Source organism: Polypterus senegalus, chromosome 8 (genome assembly GCF_016835505.1).
Source record: "Polypterus senegalus isolate Bchr_013 chromosome 8, ASM1683550v1, whole genome shotgun sequence".
NCBI classification, from domain to species: domain Eukaryota; kingdom Metazoa; phylum Chordata; class Cladistia; order Polypteriformes; family Polypteridae; genus Polypterus; species Polypterus senegalus.
In genome coordinates this window covers 132,805,002-132,819,744 of record NC_053161.1, presented here as the reverse complement: position 1 = coordinate 132,819,744, position 14,743 = coordinate 132,805,002, and the positions used below count along the sequence as shown (strand labels likewise).

The following is a 14,743-nucleotide window of genomic DNA, read 5'->3' as shown; positions in this document are numbered from 1 at the left end:
AACAAAAAAAACTGAGAAATCACATGTACATATGTATTCACAGCCTTTGCTCAATACTTTGTCGATGCTCATTTGGCAGCAATTACAGCCTCAAGTCTTTTTGAATATGATACCACAAGCTTGGCATACCTATCCTTGGCCAGTTTCGCCCATTCCTCTTTGCAGCACCTCTCAAGCTCCATCAGGTTGGATGGGAAGCATCGGTGCACAGCCATTTTAAGATCTCTCCAGAGATGTTCAATCGGATTCAAGTCTGGGCTCTGGCTGGGCCACTCAAGGACATTCATAAAGTTGTCCTGAAGCCACTCCTTTGATATCTTGGCTGTGTGCTTAGGGTTGTTGTCCTGCTGAAAGATGAACCATCGCCCCAGTCTGAGGTCAAGAGCGCTCTGGAGCAGGTTTTCATTCAGGATGTCTCTGTACATTGCTGCAGTCATCTTTCCCTTTATCCTGACTAGTCTCCCAGTTCCTGCCGCTGAAAAACATCCCCACAGCATGATGCTGCCGGCACCATGCTTCACTGTAGGGATGGTATTGGCCTGGTGATGAGTGGTGCCTGGTTTCCTCCAAATGTGACGCCTGGCATTCACACCAAAGAGTGCAATCTTTGTCTCATCAGACCAGAGATTGTTTGATTTTGTTTCTTATGGTCTTAGAGTCCTTCAGGTGCCTTTTGGCAAACTCCAGGCGGGCTGCTATGTGCCTTTTACTAAGGAGTGGCTTCCGTCTGGCCACTCTACCATACAGGCCTGATTGGTGGATTGCTGCAGAGATGGTTGTCCTTCTGGAAGGTTCTCCTCTCTCCACAGAGAACCTCTGGAGCTCTGACAGAGTGACCATCAGGTTCTTGGTCACCTCCCTGACTAAGACCCTTCTCCCCCGATCGCTCAGTTTAGATGGCCGGCCAGCTCTAGGAAGAGTCCTGGTGGTTTCAAACTTCTTTCCACTTACGGATGATGGAGGCCACTGTGCTCATTGGGACCTTCAAAGCAGCAGAAATTTTTCTGTAACCTTCCCCAGATTTGTTCCTCGAGACAATCCTGTCTCAGAGGTCTACAGACAATTCCTTTGACTTCATGCTTGGTTTGTGCTCTGACATGAACTGTCAACTGTAGGACCTTATATAGACAGGTGTGTGCCTTTCCAAATCATGTCCAATCAACTGAATTTACCACAGGTGGACTCCAATTAAGCTGCAGAAACTTCTCAAGGATGATCAGGGGAAGCGGGATGCACCTGAGCTCAATTTTGGAGCTTCATGGCAAAGGCAGTGAATACTTATGTACATGTGCTTTCTCAATTTTTGTATTTTTAATAAATTTGCAAAAATCTCAAGTAAACTTTTTTCACGTTGTCATTATGGGGTGAATTTAATCCATTTTGGAAAAAGGCTGTAACATAACAAAATGTGGAAAAAGTGATGCGCTGTGAATACTTTCCGGATGCACTGCATTAGTTCCTTCAGCTCTTTCATGTAATACTACTTCTTTCTAAATTATATGTACTATACTTCAATTAGTTTTAATTTAAGAGAATGCCTGCACCACACTAAAACTTGCTGCTTGGTGCCATAAACCATTATATTTAATTCCGTTTGACATCAATTCTTTAGGTAAGTTTCTAAAAAAATAGTTATTTAGTTTCCTGCAATAAATAAAAAAATATTTTATTGAAGGCATTGTTTGTCTATATTGGGGCACTGAAGTCTCAATTACTGCTTTTGATTTTTTTTTTAAATATCAAACAAATTGCTGTCATTTGTGGGTATTTTCTGTATTCCTGTATGTCCCTTAACATTTTAGCATTAGGCCTGTTTTTTATGCTTCATAACCAACCCATTTTAGCCTCCTTAGCATTACATAAAAAAAAAATGTAAAAAGCATTGCATTTTTTGGCTTGAAAAATGACATTTTTATTAAATCTCATCTTTCTACTGTGTAAAATGTGCAAAACACTGAAAGTACCAAGTCAAAAGTGTAGAAAGTATAATAATGATTATTAATAATAATAATGGTGAATAATAATAATATGAAGGGCACACTGCACATATGTGAGTGACACAAGTGTCATTTTCGGATTCCCAGAATCACTTTTGGTTTCACTCACCATTTCATTTTCACTGCCTGAAGAGAGATTCGTTTCAGCATCACTGCTAATGAGAGGTGTTTCTTACAAGACACCTTTATTGGCTAGGAGAAAATGTATCTACACCATTTTGGGTCTGATGCTTATGCAAGGCATGCCTACTGTATATCATTGCCCTAGTAACGCTGGCACTAACATCATTGGCACTTTTACAGTCCAAGTAAACCTCTGGTCTTACGCAAGATCTATCTATACCGTTGCCAGAGTGACATTTGGGACTAACGCTTTTAGATCTGTTTTTACATTTTGACTGATGTTCGGGTCTAATGCTATGGAGGTTAATTGAACCTAAGTAATAGGGAAAATCATTTCTAGATATTTCGTATTTATCTTTATCAGGTCCCTATATATTCTTTTTGTTTGTTTGTTTTTTAACTAATTTAGCTTTGCTCATTTGTTAGGATATTCCTGTTATTTTCTTTCGTGAATTGTACTAAGAAACATTTTTTTCCTGTTGACCTGTGGAAGTATTTTCAAAATTCATTGTTCCTCTAGGCTACCCTTGATAGGTTTGTTTTTTGCCTAATACTTGTAGTAAACCATTACACATAAATTAATAAGTTAACATCTATATATATATATAAAATTCTTTTTGCGTTTGAAATGGAAATTACGTATGACCAGAGAACATAGTATAACACAGGAACTAATCACTTCATTTGTGGACAACATTTTTATATTGTCTTTACGAATTGTTACTATTTGTGTGAGAGTTATTTTACTGATATTGAGAAGAAGTAAACACAAACACGGCGATCTATCCTATAGAAGTGCGCCCCACGTTGCCCTCTCCCAGCCCTCCTCTCTGGACTCTAGCGCTGAGCCTTCCACCGCGAGGCATGTTCTGACAGAGAAGTTTTATTTATTCGTCCATGTGACTGTCATGGAAACCGCCACATTATAAGTGTTTTTTTAATTGGTAGTACTTGATAGTAGAAGGGATGAGGAAAACAGCTTTGCGTCTTTCTACTTTTTAACTGTGCCGAGCTGTAAACAATGTGAAGATGACACCGCCTTCAGCGGCGAGGGGTCGTGAGAACAAATTGGGGACGCTCAGAGGTGCCGAATGTCGAGCTGCTCCGCCAGGTCGAGAGCTTCTCAGTTTTGGGCAGCATCCCTCTCTTCTCGCATTGTTTGTGACACTTCGAGTGCCCCGTCGACTCCTGGGAGAGAGGAAATCTTTGCGAATGAGTGTAATCGGCGCCATCGAACCAAGATTCCTTTTGTAAACTGCGCTGCACGACTACTTACTGCCCTTAAGCTGAGTTCAGGTCATTAAAACCCCGCAACATTCAAGGTTGCTTTCGTGATTAATTCTTTTAAGAAGATGGAGGGTTTTGTGTCGATGCGGGTTCGTTCCATGCTCCCAAACGTTTTCATGGGAGCCTTTGAACCCTACACCATCGGTAATGTTACAGATGAGCTTAGCAGTGAGGTACTACAAAGCAAGGGGATGGTGAAAAAGTGCTTTTATGTAAAAACAACAACAAAAACAAGGTGTTCAAAATAAATGCAGTGCATTCAAAAGTCATTAAATAAATAATCCATTAAAACGAGTGTTATTGTGGTGGTTAAAATTAAATCGAACAAATCTTCTAAAAACAACGAAGTTAAAATAATGCAGGAAGCAATCCTTTAAGACAACAAAGCCCGGTGTCTTCTTTCCTGCGGCAACTCCCCTACTCCTCCCATCTGGGCTTCTCAACAGGGGAGTCGCCCTACCTGCTGCTGGCCCTCTGTCCACTCTCCTGCTGGTCGGTTGCCTTACTGATCCCTGGCTCCGGTAGGCTCTACGAACAGCGACTTGGGATTCCCCAATGACCAAGGCTCTCACGCTGGGGACACCACGTCCCAAGTCCCGACTCCCGCTGCCTTCCGTGGAGAGTCATCCACCTTCCGGTCACTCCCGTCCTTCATCAAAACAAACTCTGCGGGATCGACCACAATTACTACACTACTGTCGGCCAAACACCCAGGCTGCCTGCAGGGCTGCATGCGAGCCTTCACTCGCTTGCTCTCCCGCACCGGCTTTCTCTCTCTCCCCACTGCTTCCTGTTTTTTCCTTCTGCAACCTCCCATCCGTTCTTTCTTTTCCTTCCCCTCTATCTGACCCGCACTTCTATTTATCAAGACGGCATGGCAGCTGTGCCAAATCAGCGGCCCCAGGAACAATCACGGATGTGGACAGTTTCTCACCTGTGCACTTAGGTGAGAAATGGCCACACTGCGAATCGCCTCGAGAACCACTTTAGCCACACTACCACACCCCCTCGCTAAGCCGCAGGAGCGGTGATTATTTATTTAAAAATGGACCTTTTGTCGTGTGCTGTGGACCTGCTACACCACAGGTTTACATCTAAGAAGATGTACTGACCTCTTCATGTTAAGTTTTGGACTTAGAAATTGTTTAGACCTTCTGCCCGTTAAGCATCTAATGGCAGAGTCCACATTTCTCAGAATCATTTTTCTCTGAAATCACAGGCACATAGTGCAAGGTTGTCAGGCAGAAATTTGCATGATTGCATAGAAAATGTAATTTCTATATCACAGCGTTCGTGTAGCGCCTTTCACAAGGGACCTGTTACTGAGAGATGATCCAAATACATTTAAGCTGCTGTTTGTGCTACTTACTGTTGTGTTATAGCGCCTTTAAAATGTGCTTTACTTGAAAGCACTCCAGTACTGCTCAATGTATCTTTACTTCTTACATGTTAATGTTTTACTGTTTAATAATTTATATACTACATTTTATTTTTTTCCCTTGCACTCAGTAAGCGAAGCCACTGGGTAATCAGCTAGTATTTCATAAAATAATCCTGAATGAAGATTAATGTGATTTTTTTTTTTAAACCCAGAGATTTATTGAGTTGAAGTAAACTTATAAATCATAATTGAAATAGTTAGGCAGTTTAACTTTGTTCCCATTCACACTTTCTTTATTCCTAGTCAAATACAGTCATGTGTAAAATAAAGTACATCCTCTTACAATTCTATGGTTTTAAGTATTGGGATATAATATAAAACACCAGTAACGGCGCACTGCACGATAGATAACGTGCGATGAATACATTTGACTTGAGCATTCATAGTTTTCATCCTCATTCTATGTATGTTTAGCATTCGTTTGCTCAGAGATTCCTTCCTTCCTGAGCAGCTCTTCTTTTCTCCACCCTAGCAGCCCGCTTCTTCTTTTCTTTCATCAGCATCTTTTAACATTAAAACTGATTAAGTCAGTGTTTATGTTGCAGTTACTTAGTACGTAAGGCAGACTGAAGACTTAAGAATGATTTAAGATATGAAGAGGTAGGGGATGAGAATGGCACCCGTATGCATGTGCTGCATGGCTACCCTGCTGGCTGCTGCCGAGAATTGATAGTACAATAAAATAAAAAGAGGAATAACCTTGGAGGTCAATCATCACCCCGAAAGCAGATAGTGGACGTCACATAGTATGTGTATTTCAAATTTCAGGTCAATAGTTCAAACGGTTTGCGAGCTACAGGTGATTTAAAATACCGGACAGACAAACAGACAGCCACGAATGCATATTATATAAGAAGATATGATCCTTACCAAGTTCTAAAAATTTTTAAATCGAACCTCAGTTGTAAAACAACACAAAACAAATTATACCTGGTCATTTTTTATTTAAGAAAAGTGAAGCCAAAATGGAGAAGCCATGTGTGGAAAAACTAAGTACACCCCATGATTCAGTAGCTTGTTTAACCACCTTTAACAGCAATAACTTGAAGTAATCATCTTCTGTATGACTTTATCAGTCACACATATCATTGCGGGGGAATTTTGGCCCACTCTTCTTTACAAAGTTGCTTCAGTTCATTGAGGTTTGTGGACATTCGTTTATGCATAGCTGTCATAAGGTCCCGCCTCAGCATTTCAGTTAGGCTGAGGTTTGGACTTAGACTGGGTCATTGCAAAACCCTGCTTCTTTTTTTTCTGCCATCCTGTTGTAGATTTGTTGGTGTGCTTGGGATCATTGTCCTATAGCATGACCCAATTTCAGCCAAGTTTTAGCTGTTGGACAGATGTCCTCACATTTGACTCTAAAATACGTTGGTATACAGAGGAGTTCATGGTCGACTCAATGACTGCAAGCTGCCCAGGTCCTGTGCCTGTACAGCAATCCCAAATCATCACCCCTCCACCACTTGATAGTTAATACAAAGTGTTTGATGTGTTTGGTTTTCGCCAAACGTGGTGCTGTGCATTATGGCCAAACGTCTCAGCTTTGGCGTTGTCTGTCCAAGGGACATTGTTCCAGAAGTCTTGTGGTTTATTCTGTTGCAACTTTGATAACCTAAGCCGTGCTGTGATGTTCTTTTTAGAGTGAAATGTGATAAAGTGAGGTCTGTGGCTGGTTGGCGTCTTTTTAAATGAATAATTACTGCAATCACATCTTGTGTGGGGGCGTGGTAGCGTGGTAGGAACAGTTTCCGAGGGAGAGATCCAGTGCAAGTGAACGGATGAAAGACGGAGAAAGCAGACAGCCGGGTTGAAGTCCCTCAGAGCGTGCTGATGGCCACTCCAGCTGAGTGACCTGGGAGCTGGAGTGGCCGAAGCACTGCTCAGTTGTACCAACTCGCCGGAGAGAGGCAGCGCGGCTACTGGGGAGTGATGCTGAGAGAGGTGTCCTGTGGGTGGTGCCATGGACCACAAGGAAATGAGCCTGGCATCAGGAGTCAGAGGATCGATGGGATGCCCTTCCTGAAGCCTGAGAGGGCTACAGCGGGCCCGAGCATAGGAGCAGTGAAGAAGGTAGGCTGTATTGGTGCTTCCTTCATTGCAAGGACCCAATAGGGTGAAGCTAAGGAGACATCTCTTTAAGAGGAGTGCACCAGGGCTCATGCTTTTAAGGACAGTTTCCTACCATGTTTTTACCCTTATTTGAAAAGGATTATTTATTCAATTGTCTTAACTTCTACCATCACTTCATTTTGTTAGAGTATTTATTTACTGGACACTTTTAGAGAACTGCACTATTGTTTTGAACACTGCCAACCATTCTCTTTTGCTTTGCTATCTTCTGGAAACCCTTCAAAGCAAGTCATACTTTACAGTCTTTTTTCTAATTGTTCTGTCATGACATTTTAACATTTAACATGGTAACTGAGGCCTGTAGAGCCTGAGATGTAGCTCTTGGATATTTTGCAGTTTCTCTGAGCATTGCACGATCTGACCTTAGGGTGTATTTGCTGGGGTGTCCACTCCTGGTAAGATTGGCAACAGTCTTGAATGTTTTTCACTTGTGAATAATCCTTTTCAGTGTAGAATGATTAAATTATTTGGAAATGGCCTTATACCCCTTCCCACATTGATGGATAACAACAATTACCTCTCTGAGATCATTACTGATGTCTTACCTCCTTGTCATTGTGACATAACATCAGCTTTTATAAAGGTGGTCACACTTGCTGATGATCAATTAATCAAGTGTATTTGATTAGCATGCTACTTACCCTCTTCATTCCTATGAAAACAGTAAGGGTGTACTTAATTTTTCACACAATGCTTCTATATTTTGGCTTAGTTTTTGTTAAATACGCTCATGTTAAAAAGTTTGGGAACCCCCTCTTAATTTTTTGGATTTTTGTTTATCATTGGCTGAGTTTTCAAAGTAACAACTTCCAATTAATATATGCCTTATGGAAACAGTAGTATTTTAGCAGTGACATTAAGTGTATTGGATTAACAGAAAATATGCAAAATGCATCATAACAAAATTAGACAGGTGCATAAGTTTGGGCACCCCACCAGACATATTACATCAATACTTAGTTGAGCCTCCTTTTGTAAATAAAACAGCCTCTAGACGCCTCCTATAGCCTTTGATGAGTATCTGGATTCTGAATGGAGGTATTTTTGACCATTCTTCCATACAAAATCTCTCCAGTTCAGTTAAATTTGATGGCTGCTAAACATGGACAGCCTGCCTCAAATCGTCCCATAAATTTTTGATGATATTCAAGTCAGGGGACTGTGACGGCCGTTCCAGAACATTATACTTCTCCCTCTACATGAATGCCTTTGTAGATTTCGAACTATGTTTTGGGTCATTGTCTTGTTGGAATATCCAACCCCTGCGTAACTTCAACTTTGCAACTGATGCTTAAACATTTTTCCTGAAGAATTTGTTGGTATTAAGTTGAATTCATCCGACCCTCGACTTTAACAAGGGCCCCAGTCTCTGAACTAGCCATGCAGCCCCACAGTATGATGGAACCTCCACCAAATTTGACAGTAGGTAGCAGGTGTTTTTCTTGGAATGTGGTGTTCTTCTTCCACCATGCAAAGTGCTTTTTGTTATGACCAAATAACTCAATTTTTGTCTCATCAGTCCAAAGCACTTTGTTCCAAAATTAATCTGGCTTGTCTAAATGTGCATTTGCATACAACAAGTGACTCTGTTTGTGGCGTGAGTACAGAAAGGGCTTCTTTCTCATCACCCTACTATACAGATGTTGTTTGTGCAAATTACACTGAATTGTAGAATGATGTACAGATACACCATCTGCAGCAAGATGCTCTTGCAGGTCTTTGGAGGTGATCTGTGGGTTGTCTGTAACCATTCTCACAATCCTGCACATATGCCGCTGCTGTATTGAACTGACAGTTTAAACCCCTGAGAGAGCTTTTTGTAGCCTTCCCCTAATCCATGATACTGAAAAATCTTTGTTTTCAGATCTTTTGAGAGTTGCTTTGAGGATCCCATGCTGTCACTCTTTAGAGGTGAGTCAAAGGGAAGCACAACTTGCAATTGACCACCTTAAATACCTTTTCTCATGTTCAAGGCTTAACGAGCTATTCCAACCAATTTGGTGTTGCAAGTATTGGGCCGTTACATGCATTCAGATCAGCAAAACTACAAGGGGACCCACATTTTTGCACAGCCAGTTTTTCACATTTGATTTAATTTCATACAACTAAATACTGGTTCACTAAAAATCTTTGTTTGGAAAACACCCCAGTACTCGGATGTTACGAGTACTGAAAGACATACCACTGTTCACTTTTTTGTTGAAAGTAGAGTAAATTATTATGCAGGTTGAGAGGGGTTCCCACACTTTCTCATATGATTTTAAATAATAGCATGGTGTAACATAATATGTGGTGTTGTTCATCTAAGATTATATTTACCTAATTTTAAGACCTGATAAGGACCAGATCATTTTTTCTATGATGTCCTGCTAGGTAAAACCTTACAATTGAAAGAGGGTGTACAGTTTTTTCTTTTTCACGTCTGTAAATTCTTATGAAGCAAAATGTTCCTATCAATTGTCTAAATAGTACAATAATGGCTGTTTTAGAATTATTGTAAAAATATGCATTGTTTTGTGGTATAATAGCTTGTATTATACAGTAAATCTGCATTTTAATAACCTTTACCTAAAGGTTCAAGAATTAACAGAGCAACTTCACTTACGAATGGAAGAGGATGATCCAGTGATGGCTGCAGTTAATATTAAAGTTGAAGAGTGGAAGGTAACTTAAGCTGGATATATACTAATTTTCACTATTTTAGTTTGCTTCAAAAGGTAAACATTATAAGCAGCAGCATGCTTTTAACTGAAAGCTGAAAACCCATAATATACTCTTTTAAGTGGCCAGTTTTCAAACCATGGTTGCATAAATAAACTGTCAGTGAGTTATTCTGATATACTGAGTATTTCCAGTCATTTCATTTTGTTTTCCATAATATTATATCTCTTAATTAATGTTTTCAATGTCTACTTAACATCCATTTAACTTTTATACCTGCTTGACTGCTCAAAAAGCCTTTATAAGCATTTAATTAAACTATTAAAAATTTGACATCCACATTATTTGAAATATACATATACAGTATAATAATACAATCAGTACCACTGCATTATCTAAAAACATACATTCATACATGATTAATTTAGAGTCGGCAATTGACCCTACCGATAAGCTTTTGTAAATGTGGTAGGAAACCCGAAGTAACCATAAGAAAAAAAAAAACAATTAAAAGCAGAGAAAACATGGCGACTTTACAAGTATGGGATTCAAGCCCATAATACTGGATCGGTCACATTGTGCCACTTCTAAATTAAAACAAATAAATTAATTTAGATGTGTGATAGTCTGTGCATTTACATGCACATACATAACCACATTAAGGTGAACAACTTGGTTAAGAGAGAAAAACCTTTCTAAACATCTGCATTTACATGGGAAAGCAATCTTCTGGAGTTGTCCTTTGTCAAAATGTTCCAGCGTCATTAAACTCTGCAAAAAACATCATTATTGGCCACCATGTGTCTGAAAATAAGTGTGATGCATATGATAATTTTCTTGTGTTTTCTAAATATGTTTAAAAAAAGCATCAATTTGACTCTAGGTTTCTGTTACTGGAAATGCACGCAGCATTCAAGCTCTTTTCTGCTTGGTTGTGAAATTGAACCCTGCAAAGGATCTGATACATGTGCTTCTTGCCTTGTATAGAGTATAATAGCAATAATAATAATAATGCAGTTACTTTTATTTCAATAAAACAAGTATTATTTTAGGTTACTCGTTACTTTAAAAAGTAATTAGACAACATAACAGGTGTTTGTTTCTAGTATTACTCTACTACTGTAAAGGTTGTGCTGCTGAGTTAAGCACTGTACTTTAAGCTCATCAACTGAATTTGACCAATTTCTGAAACATTAAGACAGGTTATTAAAGGCTGGAGAAGGAATAAATTACCTGCCCGAACATTAGCCTCAGAAAATTTATTTAGATAGATAGATAGATAGATAGATAGATACTTTATTAATCCCAAGGGGAAATTCACACAATTTAGCAGACGCATGTACCTGTTGAAGCTGAAAGCATGTGTGTGCAGCAGACATGCGCAAACTACAAAATCCTTAACACTCGCTTTACAATGGCCAGATGATTGGATTATTCACAGAGAAATCTACCTCTGTTAACCATGGTTCTCCAAGGCCTATAACTCAGTTCCTCTAATCGGAGTAAGAGTTTACATAGCATTTTAGAAATCTGGTTTCTGTGAATACACCAGATTACCGAAGTGCAGGTAAATGCACTGAATGACAGAATAAGACTTAAGTAGTAATATTTAAACACATAGTATGTTTATGTATTTTTCAATGTTTTTATTATTTATTCTGTAATTATTTTCATTATTTATATTTCAGAGAGTTTTGTCTGCAAAAGACAATGAAATTATTGAATATCAACATATGCTAATAGAGTTAAAAGAAAAACTGAAAGCAGCACAGCTTGATTCTGATAAAGCCAATGTCATGGCTCTTCAACAGGTAAGTATACTCAATATGTGTCAGAATCTGATTTGGTGAATCTTATACTGAAAACTTAGTGCTAGTACATTACTAAAAATGTAAGGGAGAGTCATTAACTGAACTTTTCTAAGTTTGCCTTTTCTGTTTCTTTTTTTCTTTTTTCATTTATCCCATTTTCCTGTAATCTTTTTCAAGTAACTTTGTCATATTCCATTTTTTCATTCTCAATATCTAGGCTGTATATGAACTCTGTGATGTAAGTACTTTTCTCAACTATGTGTAATCATTTTTTCTGTTTCTATTCACTTCACTCATGTTAGAAAAATGTATCTAGTACAAGTATGCAAAAAAGTGCTTCATATACAATGATTGTTGCTTAATACAGAAAAAATTATCAAAACTTTAGTTTTGTTTTTATGTTTACATGTATTTTACTAGGACAAACAATTCTATGATAATTGCAGTTGAATTTCAGTCTTGGATGTCAGCATTTCTTCAGATTGCATCCTGTCACAATTTTGTATTTTTTTTTTCTAATTTCATTTTGTTGAAAATAATAATGCTTTCATTTATGCAGGCTGTACAAGAGCGAGATTTGCAGATAAAGGTACTTACTGATCAAGTAGAACAGTGCACAATTGAAATGGAAAAAAATGCGCACATTGTGGAAGATCTTAAAAACCAGCTTCAGAAGGATGCAGGTATGTTTTTTATTTTATTTTGTATTCTGTAGTAATAAGAGATTCGACATAAATGTATCATCTGTGATATTGCTTATAAACCATTTTTTTAAATTCCTTGTGATATACCATGTGTATGTATTGTACACTATTTCCATTGCCAATACAGTGAAATACAGCCTAATAGATATTAAACTAAGTATTATTAAAAGAAAAAGATGGAAGAAGTAAATAAGTAGTAAGAATTGGCATGGTTAAATAACGTAATTGCAAGTGAAGGACTTCAGCAGTAATTAGAGGTCCACATCAGTGTGGGGTTGAACTTCTCTCGTAACACAGAAGAATTATATAAGAAAGAGTAGAGCAGGCTTTTTTTTAAAGAAAGTGCATTCTTTCAATGTAGCTAGTGATATCCTTCACATCTTCTACAACTGTGTGGTGACCAATATGATTTTTGTATGCTGTGGTGGGCTGGTAACATCACTTTAACACTAGAATTACCAGAGCCTACGAAAAAACTCGTAATTCCGTCCCACCTTAAATCGCTTCTTAAAATCGTTCACAGCTCTCCACCAGCGTCTTTTGTCATCTAAATGTGCTGATAAAAATCAGGCTGCAAGCAGCCGGCTATTCCATCCCCCCACCGACTTAGAACGTGCACAAACTTCTCCCAGCTCATGCCTTGATTGATTATCTAGGAGTGAAGTGGAGTTTTAGAGTGGAAAGAATAGATTATTATTTGGAATACACGCATTTCACGTGTGTTCCGTTTCTACAGTAATCCGTGTAAACACATTTTAAAACAGAAACGTTTTCATATTGTAGTAGTAAATGACAAAATGTAAGCATAAACTATATAATGTATGAAGCCTAAAGTCCAAATATCAAACACTTTCACAAAAGGTACACATATAACAGAACAAGTATGCTGTTATTCAAAAATATAACTGCAGAAAAAAGCCACCTTAGCATGCCATATTGACACGTATGTACTGCAGCTGACACAGTAGTATAATGGTATCAGCTGCTGACTAGTATCCAAAAGCTCATGAGTTCGATCCCACATGGCTCAGTTTTGAGAAGTAAACTGCTCTTATTCTTACTATTTTAGAATAAAAACATGCATTTGATTTCAGTGTGTAACAGCCAGTAATTTATGATACTTGTAAAGGTTAGTTTTTTTTATTCACTTTTCATTCTCAGTCTCAGTCGTGTTCAGGATCCTTCCCTACCCCCCATCTGAGAATGCTGTTTTCACATAAAGATGCGCGTGGCTCTGCAGCGTACTTGTGACTGCATTCTCGTACCAATGCTTGCGAACTGAAGTGCCTGCGTGCACTTTTCGTGGCATTACACGTCTATTTTTTTTAGCATGCCCGTGTCGCTCAAACACAGGAACATATGTTGGTGTACAAGAATAAAAAACAAGTGCACTTTTATTCTAGACTATAAGTGAAGAAAAATAAAGCAAGTTACAGTAGGCGGTTGATACGACAGCTTGCGTGGTGCAATGCTAAGAACTGCTGATTTCCGATCCGTGCTATATAAAATCATCACATTCAAATATTAACAATTTCCACACACCCTTCCTACATTCACGACATGTGTACTTGTTGCAGTGTTGACATCTCTCTGGGCTATGGTTCCTATTACACTGAATGAGCACCTGACATTGTACTTTCTTCCCTATATAAATAACATTCGAGTATAGCGTCTCCAAATAAATCACATTTGAGTTATAGCGTCTTTATGTGAAAACAGCATTGTCAGATTGGGGGGATCGTGAACGCGACTGAGAGAATGGAACTGAATAAAAAAAGACTGAAATCAAATGTATGTTTTATTCTAAAATAGTTAAGTACATGCAATATTATTTGAAACGAACAGCGTCAGATTGGGCATATTCAAACCCGATCTGACGCTGTTCGTTTTCAAATAATATTGCATTAGTGCGATGATGTTTTTACATATATTGTCTCTTTCATTCATCTTGCGGTTTGTAATCAGTGACGCGTGTTTTTCCCGATCTTGCCAGTTCGCACATGTTGCTGTATGGTGCTGTTTCTTTTGTACTCCAGGACATGCAGAGGACAGAAAAGTACAGAGCAGTAAGTTCAGCGCTATATGCAATCAGACAGACAAACAGGCAGAGAAGGCACTAGATATATAAATAAACAGGGAAGGCACTGTATAATAGATATATAAAAAACAGCTAAGGGGATAGATATATAGATAGGTAGGAAGGAAAGGCACTATATGATAGGCAGACAGGGAAGCTCCTATATAATAATAAAATTACTGTTATTACTATGTAGATAGACAGGGAGTTCAGCGTCGCAGTGTGTATTCAAACCCGATCTGACGCTGTTCGCTTTCAAATAATATTGCATGTACTTAACTATTTTAGAATAAAACATACATTTGATTTCAGTCTTTTTTTATTCAGTTCCATTCTCTCAGTCGCGTTCACGATTCCCCCCCCAATCTGACAATGCTGTTTTCACATAAAGACGCGCTATAACTCAAATGTGATTTATTTGGAGACGCTATACTCGAATGTGATTTATATAGGGAAGAAAGTACAATGTCAGGTGCTCATTCAGTGTAATAGGAACCATAGCCCAGAGA

At 38.6% G+C, this 14,743-nt stretch overlaps 1 protein-coding gene across 3 annotated transcripts in view; it reads left to right on the top strand.

Annotated features, from left to right (window-relative positions):
* LOC120534295 (centrosomal protein of 290 kDa-like) overlaps positions 1-14,743 on the top strand; it is a 134,495-nt gene that overhangs the window by 25,089 nt on the left and 94,663 nt on the right. For 2 of the 3 annotated variants that reach the window (XM_039761782.1, XM_039761784.1), the window contains exons 11-14: positions 9,556-9,645; positions 11,331-11,453; positions 11,671-11,691; positions 12,013-12,136. In XM_039761782.1, coding sequence (XP_039617716.1) covers positions 9,556-9,645; positions 11,331-11,453; positions 11,671-11,691; positions 12,013-12,136 — 358 coding nt within the window. The remainder of the gene's footprint in view (positions 1-9,555; positions 9,646-11,330; positions 11,454-11,670; positions 11,692-12,012; positions 12,137-14,743) is intronic. The other variant, XM_039761783.1, reaches the window with a different exon arrangement.